The following is a 26,194-nucleotide window of genomic DNA, read 5'->3' as shown; positions in this document are numbered from 1 at the left end:
ATTTCATTCAGTCATTATTTATCAAGTTTTCTTGCCTGTCAGTTTGGCCTGATTATTTCAGTCATGTTCGTTTCAACTGAGCTGCGTTCCAGTTTGCATAAATTAAAAGCATCAACAGTATCAAGTCTAGCTTCTAGGAAAAATGTTATAGTGATTACGATATAAATGTGACAGTCCGATTAAAAAGGTCAACTATGAGGGAATATAGCTTGTTGAGAAGGTTTAACCTATTAGAATCTGGCCACTGACTTAGTTTATTTTCAATACTAGTTATTTTGTCCTCGTGTGAAATATTTTATGGAAACTGAAACTGATTTGTTTATGATCTCTGCAGTATCATAACAAACTTACACAGTCCCTACACTTTCTTAACTGTTGGTGACCGTATTACTTGGCGACTTCATTAATCATTATGTTTTGACTTTTTCGACCTCCTGAAGACCTGAAGGTCTTACATTTGATTAGATGCTAGATCGTAGGTACTCAATATTTGGAAGTCGCCAAACTAAAACGAAGCAAATGTTCAGTGTTCTTTGACTTTCTATGCTTCTTCAGCTGTTGTCAGTCTCTGACAAAAACTAACTTCTAATTCATCTCGCGAAACCCATTTTATTAAATATTTGTTTATTATTACTTCATGTACTTAATCTTATAGTGGTTTTCTGTTACATCAATTTATCTTTGTTAGACATTCTATGTAGTCATACTTTCTTTTAATGCTTTGCATTATGCAGTTTTTTAACCAATTGTTTTTTTTTTTCATTTTCAAGTAAAATATTCTGATATGAACGAAAGTCTGCAGTACTTCTCAAGGTTACTACTGTAGTGAAGGTGTTTATTATTCCTCATAGGATATTAAATGTTATGTGCGAAATTCACCACTAACCTTCAGCCAAATGGATAAACTAAACTCAGATGATAATTCTAAATCCTCCGCTAATTTACTACTGCTAAGTCCAGATAAATCAATGCCACAGACCATTAAACGTCTACCGAAAGAGGTAATCAATCGAATTGCAGCTGGTGAAGTAATACAACGTCCTGTAAATGCAATTAAAGAACTCCTGGAGAATAGTATAGATGCTGGTAGTACAATGATAAAAGTACTTATACTTGGTTTGTTTCACTTTAATCTTTTTATTTAACTGATCAATACTATCTCATATCAGTTATTTTTATTATGTGATGAAGTTCATAGTTATGTTTTTTCTTTATGAAACTTTTCTTTTTGAAATTGTTAAGTATTCCTCATAAAAAGAATGGAAAACTGTTAAGAATCGTGAAATACTGAAACGGGTGTTCTGCACTATTTCGAAACTCATCAGGAATTCGTACATTGAGCTGGAATTATTCAAATATCATTGAATTACTGACTATTAATTTAACTGATTAATCACCAATTTTATTAACACATTTTTGGCTTTTACTCAGTAAAGCATGATTAACATTGTTTTGTCGTCCCCGGTAGTTTCTAGAAAAAAGTAAATACCTATTCATGAAAAAGTCATCTCTTGGTCTATTGAATTCTCAGTTTACCAGCTGGATTTGTAGTAAGTACTTTACCTATTCGATAAGTGAATCCTTTCACAGATTTTCAATTCTTTTGTAGATATTCCGAGCTACATATTAACTTCTGTTTATATTACTAACATATATTTGGTTAATACAATAAAATGTATTTTAAACAGTTCAAATGAGTTGATAATTAATATTTCTTAATTGTGAATAGATTTTGGTTAAGTTAAATTCTTCTAATAAGTCAATCGCTAGATTTTAGCTCTTAGTGTAAAAACAAGAATGGAAAACATTGATGTTTTTTTATTTAAGAGTCAAGGGTCATGTAAATTCTTGGACGCTCTAACAATCCATCTTGTGTAAGTTATTCTTGAAAGTTGTACAAATTTTGCAGAGACTAAACTAGCATAATACAAATTTTCAGTTTTCCCTAGTTTTCAGGGGTTGTTTATATGACGTTAGTTCGTGATGAGCAATTCTTTACACACCTCCCGTCATAATAAAAGACCTTTACAGTTGAGTGGTTAGCTACCGCATTCAGAATCTTTCTGATAATGTGGCCAGTGAAGGTAAAATAAGGATGGCTACGGAAGGAGGAAAGAAAATCACTAAGTATATAAGCTATTGTTGTATGTAACAGATTGATTGCATCATAACTCAATTCTATTCTGATTTCACACTGTGACAATAAACAATGATTCTGATCTGTTATCTGTCTCTCAGTTGTTGGTCGGAATTGTGTATCTACGTGCAATATTATCTAGTTTAGTGTTCAGTGTATTATCGTATTTCATATTCGAGGGCAAATCCTTTATTATTAATATTATTATTTTTTCGACACAATGTTTTAATTCATTTATTAATTGATCATTACTAGGTATTACATTTATGACATAACTTATATAACAAGTAGCTATGTGTATTGCTCATTCACCTCTTGTAATCTGTTTTCTTATTGAAGTGGCACACTTGTTTTTCTAGGCTTAATGAAATTTTCACTCGTGATTTTAATCTCGCATACTTTTTTATATATCTCGAACTTATAATGTAGAATAAAACTAATTTTACTGGTTAATATTCAATGTTATCCTCCTTTGATATTCATATTCTCTTTTATAATGCTCAGTATTTATGAAATGATGAGATACACTAATAAAATTAGATAGTAAACTTGCATATTTCCAATTTTAAGTCTTAGTTTTAGATCCGACTCTACTTTGATTTGAGCAGTCGGGTATTATCATCAGCCCTCTTGTTCATGCTCATACCCTGGTGCCTGGTGTTTGAGTTAAGTTAATCATTTAACTAATCTGTATTATCATTTAAGATATCTTTTTTCTGCATACTAACATTTTTTTCTTTTTTAAAATAGATTACTGTTAAAGATGGAGGTTTAAAACTTATCCAAGTTCAAGATAATGGCTGTGGTATACATCAGTCAGATTTGCCAATTCTATGCGAACGTTTTACTACAAGCAAATTAAAAGTTGGTGATCGTTATATTTCTTGTATTTTCTTAATTATATTCTCCTTCAATTATCTCATTTCTATATACTTGTATTTTTACTAAAAAAAATGATTACGTGTAAATAAATAATTAAACAATTAGTTACAAAGGGAATTTGTAGAGATTTTGAAATTTTATAGTTTGTATCAAACATTAAACCAATAGTTCATAACAGAACTTAATGTTAATCGTAGTATAGTTTTCTCTTCTCTTTTTTGCTTTAGACAATAAAATAAACATTTGTGAACAATGAAATCTTCCTTAATTGTGCTTCATTTACAGTATATCCATCAATATTTTTATTTTTATCGTTATGATTATCATTATTAATATTATTGGTACTTGATTGATACCTTCCTTATTCTATGCCAAAGTGGTCTTTTCACTAATATAAATAGTAAAAATAAATGTAATAAAACCAGTCAATCCACAATTCGGTACACAGTTCTATCTTACCTCAATTTATATCTTATTTTTTTCATCATTCTCATGTATATTCCTGTTATCATAACAATTTTATTTAGGCTTACAATATAGTTCGTAATAAGAGTTGAAAATGAAATAATTGCTACCCTAATGAATGAAAATGTTTTGTCTGTTTTGTATTATTACTGTTTTTGAGGGACTATGGATAATACAGACTTTATTTTCAGTGGAGTGATATTTATATTAACTAACGAAAACAATTGTAATTGTATTAATTATTAATTCCTATAAACGTGTAGATGTTATACTTTAGCATGTTTAAACGAACCATAATCTTCATTGATAAAAAAATCGAATCTTGTTCAAGAAATACTGTCTTAGCGGTTAGTCTTTTTAAGCAGGGAATACTTTTGAAGCTAGAGATTTGGGAAAATTCCACTTTGACAGATGGCCTTTCATTATCGGAATTCTAAATTTTAGCATAAAGTTTTTTTTACTTCAATTTTTCATTGGAATCCTTGAAATTTCTTATTACTTTCGTATTAGGAATTTTCAGATTTAAGTAAAATTTCTACATTTGGTTTTCGTGGTGAAGCACTATCTAGTCTCAGCCATGTTGCCTTAGTTACTGTGACAACACGCACAGCAAATCAGAACTGTGCTTTCAAAGTTAGATATCGTGCTGGAGTCGCTGAATCGAAACCTGTACCTTGTGCTGGTAATCCGGGAACTACTATTGTCGCAGAGAATTTATTTTATAATGCACCAATCAGGAAATCTGCTTTGAAAAATGGAAGAGAGGAATTGTCGAAGGTGACAGATGTCGTTGCTCAGTAAGTCGACTAAAGTGTTTAATCTGTATTTTTATTTTGAAATTGGAGTGATAAATGCAGAGAGATTTGCTACCGGTTGATAAATTCAAGGCGCTTAATTTTTAAATTTCAATTCATGCTCTGAAGGTTTCTTAATATGCTAAATAAATCTGTAGTCCTGCTCAGAGAGTAGGAGTTTTGCATTATGTTTATCCACATCGCCATCATGCTACTTATTAGAAATGTAAGTAGTTGCAAGCAGATTATAATATTTTAAGATACAAATGTGAACTATAAACATTTTCATGATGGTCAAGGGTTTTTAACATTTGAAATTCCATAATCAAATGTTTTCTAATGAATGTAATATGCGGAATCAGTTGTATCTTTCGTTTGAGAATAAATGTTCCTACGATACTAGGAATATATGCTATCTATTGAAAAACCTCAATTTTGGAGCATCTTGTTAGTTCTAGTCATTCCGTTTCACGAGAAGTCGCCTTCAAAATCATACATATAGTCAGAATCGTAGGCTCAATATAAATGCAAGTGAAACTTGTATGTAGAAGAGACTGTTGATGTCCACCAGTTCAACCATAACCTTTGAGTACGAAAACAGTATGTTCAATTTACCATTCAACCATGGTCTTAACCTTCCGTTCTATCTTCGATCGTTTTTCCTACAACTTTCCATTTATTTTTCACGACCATTAATTAACCATCATTACAAATCTTACTTATTTTGTTCTTATTGTTTATCAAGCGGACAATTATCGTTATCTTAACATTTTTCATTAGCCGATTATTACATAATTTTCTCTCAATATCTGATTTTCGTAAGTAATTCATGACAAGGTACCACTTCAAGTTTTTCTTTTAGCTATTCAACACCAGTCTGTCTTACTATAGACTAATAGTTTTCACAAATAAAATTAACTGTAAGTATGATTGTACAGCTTAAGTAAACAAAATCATCGGAAAGGAAATATAATATCTATATTGCAATTACGAGCCGATCGATATTAGACCACCATTTAAAACCCAGAACGACTCGACGGCCATTTCGTCCTAGTGTGGGAATCCACGACCTCACACACGGGAAATGAACCCAGGTTATTCGATTCATGATTTCAATGAAAGTTAACAATCTAGACAACTCTATGCTGATAATTATTGTGTGCCCACCAGTGACTAGGCTCGAGAGGGAATTCTTGGAGTTCTTGTGAGAAGTCGTGACAGAGTTCAAACGTGTAGGGTATGAAGTAGTTACCTACTGAGGATAATGGATGATGGCCGCGCGATGTGGATTGATTTAAGTTAGACATTAACACCGTCGGATGCTGGATTAGTGGTCTATAGGTTAAGCGTTGGAATGTCTTGGGTTCGATTCGCTCGTGCAGGATTGTGGATACCCACTGCTGGAAAGTTTCACATTAGGAAGAAATGGCCGTCCAGTGCTCACAGGTTTTCAATGGTGGTTAAACACTGATGGTTTGATTTCAATGAAACTCAACAAGCTCCACAACCCTGTATTGATAATATCTATATATTAGCAAATATTTGTATTGTTAATAATGAAGGATCACCAACCAAAGTTATCTCCATTCAGTCAACTAAAAGTCTGTATGCGCTACACCTAAATGATAATAAGACCTTTTTCATTATGTTTTTCCCTAATTTCAATCAATTCTTTGTGATAAACTCTAGTTAAGCAAAATAGGGAATCGTGTCAGACTTAAACCATGTTGTATTTAATATGGTTTCTTAATTTTTAAATGTTTGAAATTCATAAGTGATAGAAGTAAATGGTTTTTTTTCAACTATAATAAGTCGATTGTATTGTTTTTTATGTGGTATTTACACAAACTATTTACTAGAGTTTATTTCAAATCATCTTCTTTACTTTAGGTACGCTATTCATTATGCTCAACAATGTGGATTCCATTTACATTCTGAAAGCGCTACTGGGAAAAGTTCGATTGAACAAGGTTAGTTTAATGTTAATAACTATGCACTTCGTGGTTTACTCATAGTTATGTTAATATTTTAAGAGGATAAGTGCATAAAAAGACATGTTGGTTCAAAAATACAACATGGTCTATTACTTTGTTCATCTTATAGGATAAGAAGTCGAACATTTTCCAGTTCTAGGTATTTTACGTATATAGTCTGTATATCTATATGTCAGCTGGTTGATATAAAGCCAAAACGTTATCTCTTATGCCCAAATAATCATCATTCGATTATTCTCAGGGATAAAGGTGACAGTCCGGTCGGGGAAGTAAATGAATGTATTAAAACCGTATGGCATATATATCAGTGGTTAGCAAATTTCTCATTTCTTAGTATAAGTCATCTTTTTAACTCATTGTATGCAACGACGTTGCAGGCCTGTCAGTTGAAAGGACTCAGATTAGCAGTGTCGTTATTTTCTGAACAAACCTTTTCCACCTAAAGCATGCAGGTGATATCATCTTACTCTCCTATTTAAGTTTCACATAATCAGTTGATGATCAACATTTTTGATGACTATCGGTTTTTTGTTAAATCTTTACGTTTATGAGGGCAGTTCTAAAGATAATAGTGTTATTGTGACAGATTTAGTTGACGTTTGCTTTGCGAGAGACAGTTTGGGATATCTGTTGATCCACAAGAATCTTAATGTTGTTTTGAAGTGTAGAGTTTATAACACTTTGTTATTCTCATATCTGCTTTACTACTGCAAGACCTATCCACTTCAAGGTACAGATATTTGATAGATCTCTGTGTTTATTCATCTCTTTTTGCGAGATTGCCACATCGTGTAAGTAACACCGAGATCTATAAATATGCCTGACTGTATGATTTAATACTCTAAAGTGTCATCTTATATAACTGGATCTAGAAACTTGCATACAAGCACCTTCAACTGCTTTTCGGACTGATAATATGACACTGTCAAATAAAGAATGATTAGTTTAATCTATAATCTTTTAGCCAATCGTAACTATTTGAATTAAGTCACCGGGGTGATATTACCCCAACGCTTTTTTAAACATAACTCACAAGCAACATCACTGGTAATTTCTATATTAAAATTCTTTTAGGTGTTCTTTGTGAACAGTAAAATGTACTTTTGAAGGAAATGAAATTTCACTTGTTTTCAACATGTTATTATTGTTCAATCTGCTTTTTTTTCCTGTAAAAAATAGTTTATTATCATAATAATAAATTTTTACTTTATTTCCTTCATTACTATTTGTTTTTTAATGTTGTTGTTTTTAAATCTTTGTACATATTACTGTACTGATTTCCTTCAAGGTAAAATAAATAAATCATCGAGATTGTCATTTCCATAAGAAATATATCACGTTTTATCATTTCTTTTATTCGAAATACTAGCAATGTGTTGTACAGTCAGGCTTTGTTTATCGTATATCTCTGTTGTTATTATTATTGTTACTATTTTCATATTGTTAACCTTTGTCTTATTTTATTCCAAATAACAAATCGAATTTACCTTCACTTGAAGTTGTTTCGGACAATGTTGGTTAATTGTTTTATTTTCAGTGAATTAAGTCTCAATATCTCTTCACCTACATTTCTTGTTTGGTTTGCAATCTAGAATTTTTAAATTCTGATTTCGCACTGATGTTTTTCCTCCAACTATTTGATGTAATTCGGATAAAATATTTTATTATACGGTGCATATCACGAGTTCTATCGATCACCAGCATTTATATGGGCATACACCCTGGAATTCCTATAGCAAAAATACATATTTCAGTTTTTAAGTTAAAATATAAAGTTATTCACATGATTTATTTATGGTCTAAAATGTTTATCGGTTGATTAACTTATACTGAGGGAATATGTACATTTTGGATCATAAGTTGACCTAATGTTTTATCTTTTTTGTCAAGAAGAAGAATAAGCAAAAATAGGATATAGCTGTATGATCAAATAAAGAACATGGGTCACTTTATTCTATTTCTGCGACTACGCGAGCTTCATTGAGAACAATGACCAGTTTAGCCTAATTCATAAGTGTTTTCCATTTTTCCCAATCATGATTGTTTGCTTAATGCCAACTGTCTTAATATATTTGAAATTTATTCCACGGGATTGTGATGATCCATTGATGAACTTGGTTGTAAATGCTATTATTTGTATTTACGTCTCATAGTCTTATTTCTATGATTCAATTAATTATGAGAACACTCAATCTAATAACTCTGATGCAGTATTTAGGACGATTTATTGACCCACATAAAACTCGCCCATTCCCACATTTATTGGTCAGAAAACCAGGAAGAGCATTTAGACGCCTCGTGTATTTTAGATCCGCAACTCACGTAATTCTATCTTTAAAATACATTGCCACAACAAATCGAAAATAATAAATCACAGTACGTGTTTAACCACAGTATTTTTGACATGAATCTGAGTAATGTATTCACTGGTTAATTAACCGTAATTTACGAGTAGTAAAAGAAATAATGATAATTAGTGGATAGACAAAAAGCTTACGTATATCGATGTATAAAGATACTATGAACCATTAGATAGAAAGATAATATACAAACTGATTCCCCGCCACTCATTTTCCCGAGTTTACTCATTTCCACTTACAGATGAAGAAACATCTTTGGATCTGTGGTTTAATGTCCTTAAGCACAATTTAGACGTCGAATTATCATGAGTCTTTAAATTTTTGTAACCATTTCAGTACAATTTCCCTTGTCGTTTCCGGTAGTATTATTTATTTATTTATTAACTCTATGGAAGAAAACCTGTAATATGGCATTACATTGAAATGATATTCAAATAAATGCTCAATTACATATTTTTAGTGGATCGAAAATTGATATTTTAGATGCTGGCCCAGTAGTCTAAATATTAAACGCTGGTGCCATAGACTGAAGATCTAGAATTCGATTCCCTCGTGTGGGATCGTGGATACCCACTGCTGGAGAGTTTCATACCAGGACGAAACGGCCATCCAGTGTTTCTAGGTTTTCAATAGTGGCCTAAGTTAGATCAACTCGTGACCCTTAATCGCGTGAATTTAGACATTTGTTAAAGAAGAACGAATAGAAGGAATGAAATTATTTTCAATTAGTTTTTCATCACGGCTTTATGCTAATATATGTTTTTATTAAAATTGAACTGATGTTTCTCAAAATCATATTTTATGTGTTTAATGTTAATATTTGCTTTAATATGTTTTCTAGTTATATAGGTCTTGTGCCTACTGCAGGACATATAATCTATTACCAATTTTTCTGTTCAAGATAATTCTTGACTTATTCACTTCTTGTATTTCCCAGATTACATATAAACAATCACATTGAAAATCTTAGTTGTTTCAGCTTTCTATGGTCAAAACCCTTAGTGATGGAACGTTATGTTATCTTCTAGCTGATAACGTAATACATTAGATAAAGTAGCCTGATTGCATTTCTAACCTTCAAATAATAAAATGGATGCTAAAGTTCATTACCTAATTATGTACATGATCAGTATGTTATATATTATGGTTACTTACTTGGACTTTGTTGTTGAAATACCTTGTGAAAATAATTAGGATCATTTTTATTGATTAAGTACAAGCAAAATTACAATTGATAGTAATTTATTACTTTATTTCCCTTAGTCTTTATCGGTTTACATTTTATAGATACTTCATTATTCATCAAGAGTTTATTTATTCATTGGTCCTTAGGGAAATATTATTTCTGCGTGTTGATTTTCGATTTCAATTGTCGTAATAAATGACGCTACTACTACAGCTACTACTATTACTACTAATAATAATAATAATAATAATAATAATAATAATAATAATAATAATAATAGTAATAATAAACGATAATAAATATCGCATAAAAAATTAATTAATAATTGACTGCTTTCAAATTCGTGAATAATAACTGATCCTTTTCTCATCTATTCATTCTGAATTATTATATTTAGTTATAATTTTAGTGAATTCCATGTAAATTTCTCAATAGTTAACATGTTATTACTTCAAATATTTGAAAAGACCAATTTATAATTTTTCTTTTATCATTTTACGATCAGTGTAGAGGTAGAGCTCTTACTATTTTTTCTTCTTTCTTTCTAAAATTAACTAATTTCCAATCTCAGAATAAAATTTGGCGAATTTCGCCCTTCATATGATAATGAACGAAGTTTTGTGAGGATAACCAATTTATTGTTTAATCCAAAATTATCGAGTGCTTTTATAAAATATGATAGCTACAGTAAATACATTATTTGCACATCTTCCTTAAGTTGTCCTTTTTGTGATTCATGGTTCTTTCAACTCCGTTGTTATCACAATTAATTTCTGTTCCCCTCTCTGTTCTTTCCAATTCTGAATGATGCCACATACTACTTATATTTTCAACATAAGTAGCATTCATTGCAATATCATAAAAAATGTTCTAATGTTTGGTTTTCGTTTTTTACATTTTATTTGTTTGATTAAGTTGAATTAAACCGTCTAATGTAATAAATACTAAAATGTATTAGGTTTAAACAATTTAAATAAGGAGTGAACTATTTCTGTTTTGTAGATTTAAGCTTATTTTTCTTGTCCGGTTCAAAGAGATGGTCATTAATGTAGATAGTACAATAGATTTTTAAAATGCAAATGTATATAACAAAGTTTGTGAGACAAAGTAAACAAGAAAAATTATTAAGCAAACTAACAATCACAAGGTGTTTTTTTTTCAAACCTCTTCGCTAACTATCTGCTTAGAAGTTGTAATTGGAAAGGTTTAATATATGTGGTTTCAAGTTTTTGTTAAGAATATCTTAGAGAAATGATTGGAGGCTAGAGTTTTTACTGGTTAAACTACCCAACTTTCAATTTCCACTTCGATGGTTTGAACGTTGCACTACTTCGATTTATTTTACCAAGTAGTATCACTAGGTATCACGCAAACAATCTGGGTTAAACACGAGTGTATAAACCTATACGTAATGAGTAAACAACTTTATCAGTGTTTACTGTATCTGGTAAATAGATGATTGTTTGTTAATGGTATAATCGACACATTTTTTTCTATTTAGGACCCTAATTCACCTAATAGTAATTGACCTATCCACTTATTATTTAATAACAAAATGTAACAATGACTAAATTCTTCGTTTTTTTTTCAACAAAATATATTCTTTCTAGGTTTGCGTACATCTGCTGGTTGGTCAAGAACGGATGCAATACGTGCTGTAATTGGTTCGTCCATAGAACAGAATTTAATTTCTTTCACTAGTTCACAGTGTTCATCTTCAGAATCAACACGTCTTGCTATAGAACGTTACGGTCTACGCTATGAAGGTTTACTTACTGCGCCAAATCAAGTTTCTTCAGGCAAATTACTGTTTTTGTATGGTGTTATGCTAATTTTGTAAATTAAATTATAACAAGCTGTCTATTATAGGCTTTATAACAAATAATGAAGTAATTAAGCAAAATTGTTTTAGGTATAACTGGTTTTTTTTTAGAAAAATTTTTATTATCTCATCATTGGAGACCTGATCATGAGAATTTTATTAATATGACGTCTACAGCCAGCTCATACCGGTAACAAACAATAAGAATTAACCAAACTTCATATTTTATTCTATCATTTTTACGTACACTTAATTGTGTCTCCTGATTTTCACCATAGAGTTACTGGTAACTTGGAATATTCAATTTACTATAAAGCAAATCAGTGATCATACCAAGTGACGCGATAAAAGACATTTACCTTCGAATATGATAAGTTATCGGAATATCCCATATGCAATCTTAAATATCGCTTAAGATGTCAGAAACTAATCGAATTCTTAATTCCCAAGTTGTATATAATTTTTCATCATCCATTTGTTGTTGGGAGATTTGTCTGTATGACTAAAACATTTCGATCTTTGGAGACTGTAAAAACGATAAAGTTGGCTGTTAGGTAATTCGAATCACATGGTCTTTTCTATATCTCACCAATAGGGTTACTTAGTGTTCTCTAGACAAAATAGCTGTTAGCAGAAACACGAGACTTGTCGATAAGCAAGGTTTTTTTCCGTAAATCGATTTGTAAATCATATTCATTGCACAAACTTACTGATGCATGTTTAAATGAAAAGTTTCATACTGAGAATATACAACACATGAAATTTAAACGAAAAAAAAACTATCATTGGAATTGCCAATCTCAAGTGTTATTCATCAAGTTTGCTCACCTTCCTTAGTTTTATTCAACTTCATTATAGATATTTTTTAAAGATAATACTTTCGTCATCTAACTTTTCAAAAACCAGTCTAATAGAAAATTCACTTGTTGGCTTAAAATACGCAAATTTTATAATTCTGTTTGGTGAGATCGCTGACAAAATGCGGAATTGCTATAACGGATGGCTTAAAATATTTTTCTGTTTCTGCGGTACAGCACGATAATACGTTAGATTGGATACTTAGACGGTACACAATACCGAAATCAGACCACATTATATCAGATCCAGGATTCACGACTAATAATAGAGAACCAAAGTGAATGCTAGACAATACTTTATTCAACACAGTTACAAGTAGTCAATTTCAGTGAGTCCGAAGTAGAAATCAATAAGAAAATGAAGTCACATATTAAATAGTCAGCAGGCTAAGTGCCTATTTGTTCACGCTTAGTGACCAGTCATATTTCACTTTACCATATATCAAGAGTCATTTTATCGCATTGAGCAATGATGCAAACATATTTGTGATACGATTCTTTCAGTTTTAAATGCACACTTTTGCTTTAGGATTAGTTTGCATCAAGTTCTGAACTAGTGATGGCGAATGATGTAGTTGAGCTTGTCGATCAATTCACTTATTTTTTATGTCTGATCAGCCCTGGTGCATTGCTGTTTGAAGAAGTCTCTGCATGGATTCAGAAAGCTTGGTTAGTGTTTGCCAACTGATGTCATTTGTGGTGTAGGCGAGATATCTGCGTACCAATCAATGAACCAGTATACTGCTTAACAACATACTTTTTACCTTGCGGATATGGAATATGTCCATGAAGAATGGTGGATATTCGTAGTGCTTGATCATAGGTGTCTTCGAAGGACTACTCGTGTATTTGGGGACTTTGCCTGGGTTAGTAATAGGATACTTGGTAAAGATGGTAAATCTATTGGTGAGGTAATAAATCATCAACTGAGGTGGTTGGGACTTGTATTACGTATGTCCAACCTTGAAGGGAGATGTTGATTGGTGTAGGAGCAGGCTAATAGAGAGCTAGGGTCTTTTAAACCAAAACATGGCACCAATCCATGAATTCATTGACTGAGCCATATCAGAAGGTCTATATTATCTTGTGAGGATTTGCACGATTATCATAATCACTGATTATCAAGTTTAGATGACACGGCTGATAATCGTTCGAAATGATGTAGGTGCATTCACTCTTTCTTTCTATTCCCAAAATCTCATACCTTTTGTGTCTTTTTCAATACCTAATCTTTTGTACCACTATCAATACTTTTGCTGCTTCTACTACTCTGAGATTTTTCATGATAATTTTATCCTGTTCTTGATCTGTCTACCCAATGATATACAGGAGAACTTGTCTCGATCTAGATTATGGCCTTGACACGGTAGTCTGATTGCTTTAACCCTGAGACCAGAAATGCGTGAGTCCGAATCGAGACTAACGGCCTTGGGTAGAGAGACAAAAAATATTTCGTCACCTGATTGGTTGACAAGCTAGAGAGAGAGCAGATGAGTTAACTAGAACACTACTCGATTTATTCCTGATTCCCAATTCCCAATTCATTAGTGTAAAATGATACATGCATAAATAGATGACCACAACGCACAAACAATTGGAAAAATACAATTTCGTTTAAACTGGGAATTAGGGTGGAAAAATAGAGTAACATGGGTTATGTTTAATTTGCAATAGCTTTGGAACAGAAAAGGTTATGGCAGTGAATCATACATCAAACGAAAGTTTGTGGTTTGCAGAATAAACTAGGGACAAAACTAAATGTAGTATTTAACAAACTTTGAATTAAGTGAAATAACGTCACCAAACGTAGCGTTGTTTGCCATAACTTCTTTATTTCTCTTTACACATCATGAACCAAGTTCTGTGTTATATATGACTAACAAACTAACTGTAATAAACGCTAGTCGTAATCCACCTGTTTTGTGAATACTCTCCACAAGTTATTGGTCATTAGATATTTTGGAAGATAACTATACTTTCGAAGATGTATGTTCATCTTCTTACCAACTTGTGCTTATTACTCTGGCTTATGAAACGGAAACAGAAAATCTTTATTTTATTCTACAGACTTGTTTAATGTTAAATACTTCCTTTTTTATCAATGGAAAATTATATAGTCAGCTTCTAGTGCATGTTAAAGATTCTACCAGTGTTAACCTATTATCACATTACGCATAATTCAATAAACCTATATAATTGCCTGTAGTGTTTTTTCTTGGGAAAAAAAGTGTTTTACGCAAAACGTACACCGAAGCACAAACCTACTTTCTGAACACACCATAAAAGTAGGCACTAAATGAAATCAATGAGTTAATGGAGTTTCTCATGTTATCTGTAAAACATTCATCATATTTGGTACTTGTAGAGAAATTTCCTGTCTTCATTGTCGTTTTATTTGTTCTGTAATCGTCAACGTCATCTGGAATTTTGTTATATATATAACAGAATGATACATTAATTGATTTCATGGTCAGTCACAACACTATGAGATCATAGATTTGACATTTTTTTGTTTTAATCCCTTGAAATTTAATGCCAATTAAGCAAAACGGTTCAACTTCAAATATTAAGAATAATTATAGTTTTACATAATTTGCTCCTTCAGTTTCAGAGTATATTTCATTTTTTAGGAGTATTCATCATCATCTTTATACGGTTTAATATTAATGCTATAATTGTCACCAACAATATGTATTTTTTATTTGTCTAACAGTAATCATACCGATTAGAATATCAGTGTTCAGTTTATGTAGTATGAAATATCGTATATCTTTGTGAATATCAACATTGTAATTTTGCTTTACTCAACAGAATAGTTTCAAATAAGGTAAAAATATTCGTCTTTAATTCCATCGTTTTCCAGGACTCCAGAATATCGTAAGTATAAAATTGATATTAGTGTGAGGATTTGTGGAGATTGTAGTATTTCTACACTACTAAGGAGTCCCATACTAGGACAAAACGGCCGTTCAGCGCTTCCAGGTTTTCAGTAGTGGTTTAGCTTAGATCGACTCGTGAATTCAATTATGAAAATAAAGTTAATAACTAAATTTATATAGATTCAAATGTTTACTAACAATAGATTGAATTGTTTACTTGTTTCTTTTTTATATCTTTTTTACTCGGCTGTCATACTTTGTACAGGTTGTAGTCCATCTTTAAAACTTAATCTATTCATTAATAATCGTTTAGTTAGTTGTACACCAATAAAACGTATTGTCGAATGTGCTTATTCTTCTGTGATTTCTCGTGGTTTATCGTCTAATCCAATTGATCAACATCAAGCAATATTAACAACTAAGAAGTCATTTAAAATATCGACTAATTCAAATATTATGTATAAATCTTCAACATCTAATTCATTATATGTATATTTGAATATACAATTGCCTGCACATACTTTAGATGTAAATGTACATCCAACAAAAGCTGAAGTAAATTTTCTTCATGAGGTTAGTTATCATATTTTATTGTATGTTTATTTACGTACTCATTGAAGCTGAATAAACTGTGAGATTCTTTCGTTTTAATACACTAGCTTTTGACCAAGTTAGAAAGGTTATAACAAATTTGAAGACGTTTTATGTCAATTACTGATCAGTTTACTACAATAGAAATTTTTCTGTGATAACCATGAAGTGATCCATTTAATCAACATTGTTCTTAAGCTCTTGGTTTCTATTATAATTCGACGGTTAGCGGAAGCTTGGAAATAACGTACCTGAGAAAATTTGAAACATTTTAGAATTGACCATGAATTTATTGATCAGGTGTTTATCATTCCGTGGTTTTTAGAACATGGTCAAACTCTAGATGAATCCATTTATCTGAAAGTGGCACTTCTATATAAAAAGATATACAAAAGAAGTATATAAATATGGTACTGTTCTCTACTCAGACACTTCATCGGACCAGAGTTTATGGATTACTGTTATGGTAGTGGCTTGCCGCAAATGGCATCCGTCGAGGCTGTCCACTTTCTTCATGTTTGCTTGAATGTGTCTAAGAAAATCACTTTGAGATAATATTCCTGTCGTGTGCATTTGTAGAGATTAGTGTCTTACTTATAATACATAGGTGACATTGTTATTTTTGTTGAAGACGTGAACAACACACGATCTGCTAAACACCTTGAATAACAGTACTAAAAATCTTGAAATGGATCCTTCTTCCTTGAAATATTACATGTTGCTTCAACATTGATCTATGTTAATGCATAATTTAACCACATAAATCATGTTTACCACTGGAATTTTTTTTTACAAATCACACCCACTTGGTTGATTAACTAAAACTCAATACGAATTAATTAATGGTGTGATTATTAGCTTTTGAAATGGAACTTATCCATTTGACGACTAATAAGTTTTCTACTACATTATTGAATAAACCAATGACATTCAGGAAATCTTAGTTATGATATTGTAGAAAGTTACTTTGAAAGAGGTTCTGTTTTGTGTAAAACGAACATATTTTCAATTTTCTTTAATTTTTATGTTTATTGTACTAATAGTATTATAAAGCGATAATTAACATCTCCACATTATTGACTATCATAACTTTGTAATTATTATCCAATCTTTCTTGTTGAAATATAACTTATTTCACCATTCTCATTTTATGCCTTTTTTTAATTTTTTTTACAGGATGAAATAGTTAATGGACTACAGGATGCTGTTGAACAAGCATTATTATCATCTGCACAAATTCAAACATTCATTCGGAATTGTTTGCCAACACCGACTACTTTTAAAAGTCTTAAAGATTTAAATATTCATAATGATCAATCAAAAGATAACAATTCAAAAGATCTTCATTCATCACAAGTTGTCTATAGACCGAATGAAAAAGTACGAATTGATCTGCGTGAACAACAACTTGAACGTTTTCTATCACCTCAATCAAATTACATGAATAATAATGATAATAATATGGTTTGTAGTAAGCTTGAAAGACTACATAATAATTCGTTGAAAAAATCTATCGGTGAAATGAGTCCGGATATTGAAGTTGATTCTGATGAAGCTGATGAAATTTTGAAATCCAATCTTCTTCAGGAAAATGGTTCATTGAATTATGATGAATTTGATTGGAACAAGTTAGTGGTCTTTTTATCATGATGATTGTATATGAGTGAAATTGTTCATTCTTAAAATGAAAGTAAAATAATATTTGACGTAATTTCTCATCACAGTCTGGTATCAACTGAGGAGAGCTATTGAAAACCAACTGTTTCATTCTAGTTTGAAACTTTTCATTGTACACCTAGAACTCATCCCGAAAAAAAAATTAAATCTAAGTCTCTGCAGCTAATGAGTTACTGTTAGGTTGTTGAATTCAAACTTAATGGACTCTGTTTCTAACTCCTCATCATAGATTTAAGATTGTGTCATATATATACCTAGCCTGTTGTATGCTTCCATTATGTTCTCGTGACTTTCACGTTGCCTTATCTGTCAAAAGCGATGAGACGTTCTCTAATAAGAGCAATTGGATGCATAGTAATTGAGTCATTCGACTTTCTGCCAATAAGTTTCAGGTTTGATCTCCTGCTCCACATACTTTTCTCGTCAAGGATATGTTAAAAGTACCTACTGAATTTTGTATTCATACCATTGTCACATTTACTATAAATTCGTTTATAAACATGCAATCTATTCGAACAAAGAATAAAAAAATATTTAATCTTTACCGTGTTTTTGTTTAATTTTATTTCTTCTTAGAGCAACTACTGAACAATCCCATTTATTTCATGACCAGAAAGAAAAGGATTCCGACGAAAATGAAGTAACCACTACAGCTCAAAATCATTTAAAGTCATACACTAATAATAATGCAACTATTGATAATACTGATACTACTGTTAGTTTAACATCTAGACCGATAATAAAAACAGATGCAAGTTTATCATCTCAAAATACTACTACTAATAGTTTACTTAGCAAATCGAATACACTTTTAACTTACTCAAATAATGATATGATAGAATCAGTATCATCAAAACCTCGTCATCGAACAGTTTACTTAATGAGTATTCTTGCATTAAAACGTAATTTAGAATGTGATTTAGACCAGTCTATTAAGACTACATTACGTTCATGTAAATTTATTGGTTTTATTGATGAAACAAGATGTTTAGCACAACATCATACAGAATTATTACTTATACGTTTAAAACCTTTAAGTCAAGCATTATTTTATCAATTATTATTAACAAATTTCGGCAATCATGGTGAAGTGAGTGATATATATATATATATATATATATATATATATATATATATATAACTTATTGTTAACACTTTATATATTAGAGTAATAGATTGGTTATGTATTGTCTTAATCTTTCTCTATAATCCAGTGATAAGTTTGTTTTTTCGCATTGGTTTGTAGGATAATTCATCATAAATAAGAATATAAATTATTAATAAATAAATATATGTATATTGTTATATACCAATGAGTTGAAAATTTGTATTTCTGATGTTTCATGGCTTAATGTAAACCGTTTTTTCGGAGTAAATAAATAACCGAATAAAATTGGCACAAGTTTAAATAGTACGGAGGGAACATTGAAGAAGTGGCTTACATTAAACTACGAAACGCCAGAAATACAATTTTTCTACTCATTGGGCTATAACAAAAAATACTTATTGATTATTAACTTTCTACCCAATGCTCTATTTATTTGAAACTATCAAGTCCAACCTTGGTATTGATACCCACTAAGATTACATTACATAACATTTAGGTAAAAATTTGTATTCCTGAACACGCTGCTAATTAATAGTTGCATAAATGTTAATCGTTTTGAAACCATTTCACTTAATTCTAGATAACTTATTCCATGTATAATATATACTTGTAGTTATCAATAGTTTTTTTCCTTTGTGATGTACAGGAAGTAAGAAAAACTTGTTGAAATATTATGTGCTGAAAATTCCATATTGTACTAAACATATAATACTGAATTAAACCATTAATAATGATAATAAAATCAAGTTCCAATGAACCAGGTTGATATGAACTAGTTAATGAATATCTAATTCATTAACCAAGTGGATTTATTCGGTTTTAAACCATACTGTTTGTATAAGAATTGGTTATATTACTCAACTGTCTTAACCGAAATCGATTGTATAAAGCTAAATTATGTTTGTTGTGTTTTATATATTTCATCTCAATCATTTTAATACATTTTCTCTCTCTCTTAATTTCTTTCTGTGCTATTTTCATATTATGTAATCCACTTTGATACAATATGTATTACATACCCTGTGCTGAGAATTCTATATTGTACCAAAATATAATATTGAATAAAGCCATTAATAATAATAATAATAATAATAATAATAATAATAATAATAACAGTAATAATAATTCTGTTCATCGACATTTCCGTTTCATTGGTTATTCTTTAATGGAGTTTATCATCATACCGTTTTTTTCTTGTGGATTGCAAATTATTTTTTATATCAATGAAATTCACTAGGAAATTAGAAATAATCCTGTATTTTCATTTTAGTTTGTAGTAAGTATCACGTTAATGGGAACATAGTAGTTTTAGCGATATAATGTTAATCACTGTCCCAATGTAGTTCAAACTAATCATGGCTTAGTTATATCGCTAGCATTTTGTTCTATCAATAAAGTATATACTACTAATAATAATTGGAAATTTGACTTTTTCCTGTTTGTGATTTCAGAACTAAATGTACCTAATTACCATTCACTTGGATATAGAACTAGCTAAAGTTAATGAAATTTAATTAATGATTTTTGATCAATAATTATTTCATGTATACTGGTTTTATATGTTTACTGTTAATTAACAAACTTCGAATTGTTTATATCCTATTCCATACACATATACATAGATGACTTTTAAAAATGCGGGAAATTTTTTCTTAAAATTTATTTATATTTGATAAACAGAACAAATGTGGTTAAAATTTCTAATTTGAATCCAAGTGTATTTATTGTTAGTTCGTTAATTAGGAATATAACAGTTTATTCTCTATTTATCAATCTACTGTGTTTCCTATTTTTGATAATTGATACTGTAAATTAAATTTACCGGATCTGTTCTGATCTGTAGATAGCTGTTTAGTACTGAGATGAAAAGAATTGGAAATAGGTAGATAAATAAGATATAAATTTGTTCATGCCTTTTTTTCCTAAAATCTTTAGTCCTATGATGAAAATCGACTATCAATGGACAAAATGATTTATGAAAGTATTGTAATCTCTGTTAACACTGAAATATACTAACTCTATATATTTTGTTCAATCTGTAGGCTTAGGAGTTGTCTGTCTATCAGTTGGAATCACGGAATAAAAAGTTATTATTGTTTATATTTGATTATTTTTCTGGTCTTCCAGCAAACAGACAATCATGATAAGCAGTAACGATCTAGGTTGTCAAATTTAATTATATCAATACGGCATGAGTTCAATTATGTATTTTATTTCGCTATACTCAAGCGTACAACCTCTAGGATTTGGACCCAAGAACTCAGGTTTCGTTCACGAACGCCTGAACTTTAGACCACTGAACCAGCATCCAATGGTGTTATTGTCTAACTTCAACCATTTCACGATATTGCGTGACCAGCTTCCATTGTCTTCGATGGGTAACTGCCTCACACCGGATATGTTGGCCTAACATTGATCGACTCATGATCTTAATCAAAACCCAACAAGCTTCACAATCCTATACTGATAATTACCATATACTCACTAGTGACTAGCTTTGAGAGGTAATTCTCAAAGTTTTAGTGAGCTCTGACCAGTGTAGTTGAGGCGGTTACTCACTGAAGACAATGAAAGACGGTCGCGCAATATCTTGGATTGTTTGACATTAGATATTAACACCGAAAGTTGTTGTTTTAGCGTCCTGTTGATATTGTCATAGTAAGGGTTTAAAAATGATTATTTGACCGATATTCAGTTCATAACGATAACAATTGTTTTTGTGATTGAAGAAAATTATTTCAAGTAAATAGAAACAAGTTACTTAAAAGTCACTGTTCATAACTTTTGAGCTTGTAAATCTTCTGGTCGTTTCTGTGCACATATTGTTCATTCACTTAATAAATTGCTGCGTTTTGCTTACCGGATTGAATAGTGTCCGTCAACAATCTGTAAATTGTAACTCACTTAAGAATCAAAGTTATTTGAAAGGTAACTAATATTCATTGAATATATATACATAAGTAGTAAGTTTCCGTACAGATAACTATACTGCTTGCTAATGGACGAAGTATGACTTCGTTGAACTACCTATTTTGATATTCGATACAGTTCATAAAGGTTCTTGTTTGTAACTATTTTTTACTCAACTAAGTATTTCTGAATAACTACTATTCCTTCACACCATCTTTTAATAATGTCTAGATAATTCTTCGTGAACCAGCCCCATTGGCAGATCTTTTATCAATAGGACATGAATATCTTCGGAAATCTTCACGATATTTATCTAATATCAGTTCAGCTGAATTTGTTAAAAAAGCTACCGCTACTCTTGTTCAGCATGCATCTATGCTCTGGGATTACTTCTCAATTAAAATAACTACCGATTCAAATGGAAATCAAGTGCTTACTGGAATTCCTTTAATTATAGCTGAGTAGGTTTTTCCGTTGACTTGATAAATATTTTGTTTTCGAGTTTTCTTAATAATTTTCAAAAACAATTCTACCGGCCTATAGAGACCCAAAGATGCTAGGTACTTTTCTCCTATTTCGAGATCTACCTACATTGCTTATCAACAGGTTTTCGGATTAGAATTAAAAATAGTCTTATTTTTTTCAACAAGTACCTTAGGTTTTTGGTTTAATACAACTACTCGTTCTTAATGGCCAATATTATCAACCTCAGTCAATTTGTAATCTGATGCAAAATTGGAATTTCTATATTGATCTTTTTAATTAATGGAGAATTTCGTTATTTTTCATGCAGAAATGTGATTTATTTAAGTGACTTATTGAAGTTGATGGTTTTTGTATTTCAAATTTCATTCAATAACTAGAATTAAGTGGAACAGCAAATGTCGATAAACGCAAAGGACAGTTGTTTCATTTTTGAACTACTATTGGGGTTTACAAACTGTCGACCTGACGTAATGTTGAAATGAGAAACTACATTTTTAAATAGGACCATATTTTCACGCCATCGATCAAAACATCGTGTAGTGGAGTAGTTGGTCAGTGCTTAAAATGTTCAATCTGCAACCACTAAGTTATAAACTCGAGTCCTACTCCACCCACTTCGGTTCAACACATCCCTCTCACTTAAACTTTAGTCTGAAGTCAAGTACGGGAATCTGTACCTGGTAATGGGTTGATGACAATCCTATAATAAATCTCAATATATATTTATATAAATCTTGTACTAAAAGGAAAACTAATGGAAATATATTGTTGTATTTTACTTTGTATCTTGTAGACTACCCGACTGGGTGTATGATTTTTTTACGCTAACTATTCACTTGATTTTAATAGTAAACGACCGATTACAGTGGTTTTCTCTCTAGATTGACAAATAACTATTCAAGGAATGTCTAACAATATGTGAAGCTCTAGTGCTACGAAATGTCATTATTATATTATGAAAAGCTTCACCGTGATCTTTTACTTAGATTTCGATTAGATCATACCACTTCCCGTATAGAGAATATGACGATAGAAAGTTCTTTCTTACCCTTGAGTATACTGAATTACTAAAAAACGCTAGATGTTTTAGCCATTCACATAAGGTAGATAAGACTGTTAAAGACAAACCATTCTGTTTTTCATTTCATCATTACTGTTAACTGCATCGTTTTCACTAATAGTTCAATAATATATGTTAACGCAGTTTTTATTGAAACTACAATCATATGTAACAGAAGTTTTGTTGCCATATAGTCGTATTGCCTACTAAATGCTAAACTACCAATATCTCCAATCTTTACTACATGAAGAAGCACGTTTCATTGCCTAAAGTATATATATATATATATATATATATATATATATATATATATGGTATGGAATCGCTTGAGTACACGTACTTAAATCCTATGCAAGTTTCTTTGTGTTGTATAAAATTATTCAACAGATTATTGTTACAATTATTTTCTAATCAAAATAATTTAATGATTTCAATTAAAACTCAGAATATTTTAGTTACGATAACCGACATCAATATAAAAGTGCTTATATATATAACTTAATGTTTGACATAGGCTTGCCTCAATCTCTTGTCGCTATGACAACGAGCGGCGGTAGTTCAAATTGACAGGTATTATAATATTGTTTTTTATTCCTTTCCTGCCTTTAGGATTACTTCATATTGACAGAAACATGCACACAAATATGCATATATTTGTAAAGAATTAAATTGCTTATAAAAATGTGATATTAACTGTATTATTACACACGGCATTTATATTCTGGTGATTTTCTTTTACTCGGTAACCAAGTGTAGATTTATGTACAGGACTTTAAGCCATGCTTTTCATGCGAATTGTCTAATGATACATTATCTGACTGACCATAGTACAGTAGTTAGTTCGTTGTCGTTTAAAGTTGCAGTCCAGTCACTGAGATTTGATCACTTTCGTTAATTTGTCGCTGAATTAGTTCCTTTTTTCCTTCTAAAAGATAAATTTATACAAATATGTCCATAACCTAGCGTTTCTTCCAGCTTTCGATTTTCTTTTAATAATAAGTGTGTTTTGGATTTTATGTATACTAATAACTCAAGTTATTTTTACGTTTAATATCGATTAACTATTATTAGTATGAGAGAATATATGACATTAAGCACCCTAACATTTTTAAAATACTTCACTGTACAGTTTTCTAGTTCGAACGAAGTTCACGTCCCAGTGAGCAGTTGGATGTATATTGTTAGACTATCAATTTTACAGGGTCGTGGCTGTATACGAGTACAAACTAGATGTTTTTTCAACTATGAGTTATCCCGACCGTTGCTGCTACCTTGACGTGGTGGTCGGGTTTGCCTATCGTGATAAACCAATCGAGCTACACTGCCTAGAACAATCGTTCCTCAAGGTCCTACCATGCCGAGCAGGTCGGTAAAAGTAAAATTAGCAGACCCAATGCTCGAGGGCAAAGTCGTACTGCTGACTGTACAGAGGTGTGACGGTAGTAAGGTGTTTCCTTCAAACAACCGGCATAACAGCGATGCTGCCTTCCCACGAGAAAGGGTGAGGTTAGAAAAAGTCGACTCTAAAAATGCACATCGCGTCTTATCCCACGGATTTTCGCCTCCGGTGGTAAGGTCTCAACAAGTAAGGAGCTGACACGAAAATTACCCACAAAAAGGTCGTGTGTGACTCGCCTCAAGCAGTTGTCCCTTGGACACTGCAGTCACGGTTTCTAGTCACTAAGACCTACTCGAACCGAATTTCGTCTTCAGGTACTTCTAGAAGAACCCTTCCACGGTGTGGGAAACCGAGAAATGAGAACCGTCCTAATGCCTCTAACAGCACTTAAGACCACTCTATTCACAATCAATCTCCCCCTAACTGACTGACTATGAGTTATCAGTTTCATATTTTATAAGTGTGATTAATTGTACCAATAGTTTCAATGTTAATGATCATTAGAATAATTACTGTTTAGAATATGAAGGAATTACAGATTTAGACGAAAATCGAATATTTCTAATTAAACAAATAAGAAAATATTATATTTTGTTTTAAAACTTTGCCCTAGACAATTTCCCATACTACTACAATAATTTTTTAAATGTTTCTTTACTAAAATGAACATGGCGATTTTTTCTCTCACTATTTTGTTAACCAGCGTCACTTAATACATAAACTTCAGGAATGTTTTTTGATTAATGAAGAACAACTATAGTAATACTATCTATTATCTTTTTTAAATCTCGCATTTTAGTTATATACCTGAATTGAACCAGCTTCCAATCTATGTAACAAAATTAGCTACACAAGTTAGTTGGTCAGTTGAATCTGTTTGCTTTGAAAATATTTGCTGTATTACAGCTAATTTCTATGCAGTATCATCATCAAGTTTATTCGACGATTGTTCTTCATTGCCCATATCATCTTCCGAATCAATCATTGACGATAAGTCAGATAAAGAAAACACTGTATCGTCATCGTCATTATCACCTCGTGAATGGATGATTCAGCATATACTATGGCCTATTTTATGTTCTTCTTTACTACCTAGTCGAAGATATCCTAATTTCGATTTAGATCATAATGAAAATGACATTAAATCATTCTCTTTACAATCTTGTTTCATTCGTCTTACATCATTAACAGAATTATATAAAGTGTTTGAACGTTGTTAAATTGTTTTAAATTGTGCATTTATTATTATTTTTTTATTTAGTTACTGTTGTTACTCAGGAGATTGAAATTATATTTTTTGGTGATTATTGTTTTTTTTATTTATATCGACTACTGTTGCTAAGTGATCAATGTTAAATTCAGACATTTTGGATTTATAATAAAATAAAGGGAATCAGGTAACTTATAAACATAAATTCCTCGTATATTCTACTTAGGCTAATCCCGTTTAGGTGACGGAGGTAATAAAAAACCAAATATGAATTCACTTCAAACACTCGTATACTCAGACAGGCGTTACGGTGAGATGGAGAAAGGCTGATGCGCTAACTCCGGGAGTAATAGGTGACGCAATCTTTATAACCATGA

At 31.1% G+C, this 26,194-nt stretch overlaps 1 protein-coding gene across 1 annotated transcript; it reads left to right on the top strand.

The window, feature by feature from the left end:
• Window positions 1-769: 769 nt before the first annotated feature.
• MLH1 (DNA mismatch repair protein) lies at window positions 770-25,914 on the top strand. Its single transcript, XM_051219189.1, has 10 exons — window positions 770-1,103; window positions 2,888-3,001; window positions 3,995-4,281; window positions 6,169-6,248; window positions 11,429-11,617; window positions 15,642-15,949; window positions 17,144-17,595; window positions 18,221-18,734; window positions 21,894-22,123; window positions 25,407-25,914. The coding sequence occupies exons 1-10, from the start codon at window positions 897-899 to the stop codon at window positions 25,825-25,827; spliced, it is 2,802 nt and encodes a 933-aa protein (XP_051067872.1). The 5' UTR covers window positions 770-896; the 3' UTR covers window positions 25,828-25,914.
• Window positions 25,915-26,194: the final 280 nt, after the last annotated feature.

Source organism: Schistosoma haematobium, chromosome 2 (assembly GCF_000699445.3).
Source record: "Schistosoma haematobium chromosome 2, whole genome shotgun sequence".
Classification (NCBI taxonomy): domain Eukaryota; kingdom Metazoa; phylum Platyhelminthes; class Trematoda; order Strigeidida; family Schistosomatidae; genus Schistosoma; species Schistosoma haematobium.
Note: the sequence above shows the minus strand (reverse complement) of the source record. Positions and strands in the feature narration are given on the sequence as shown.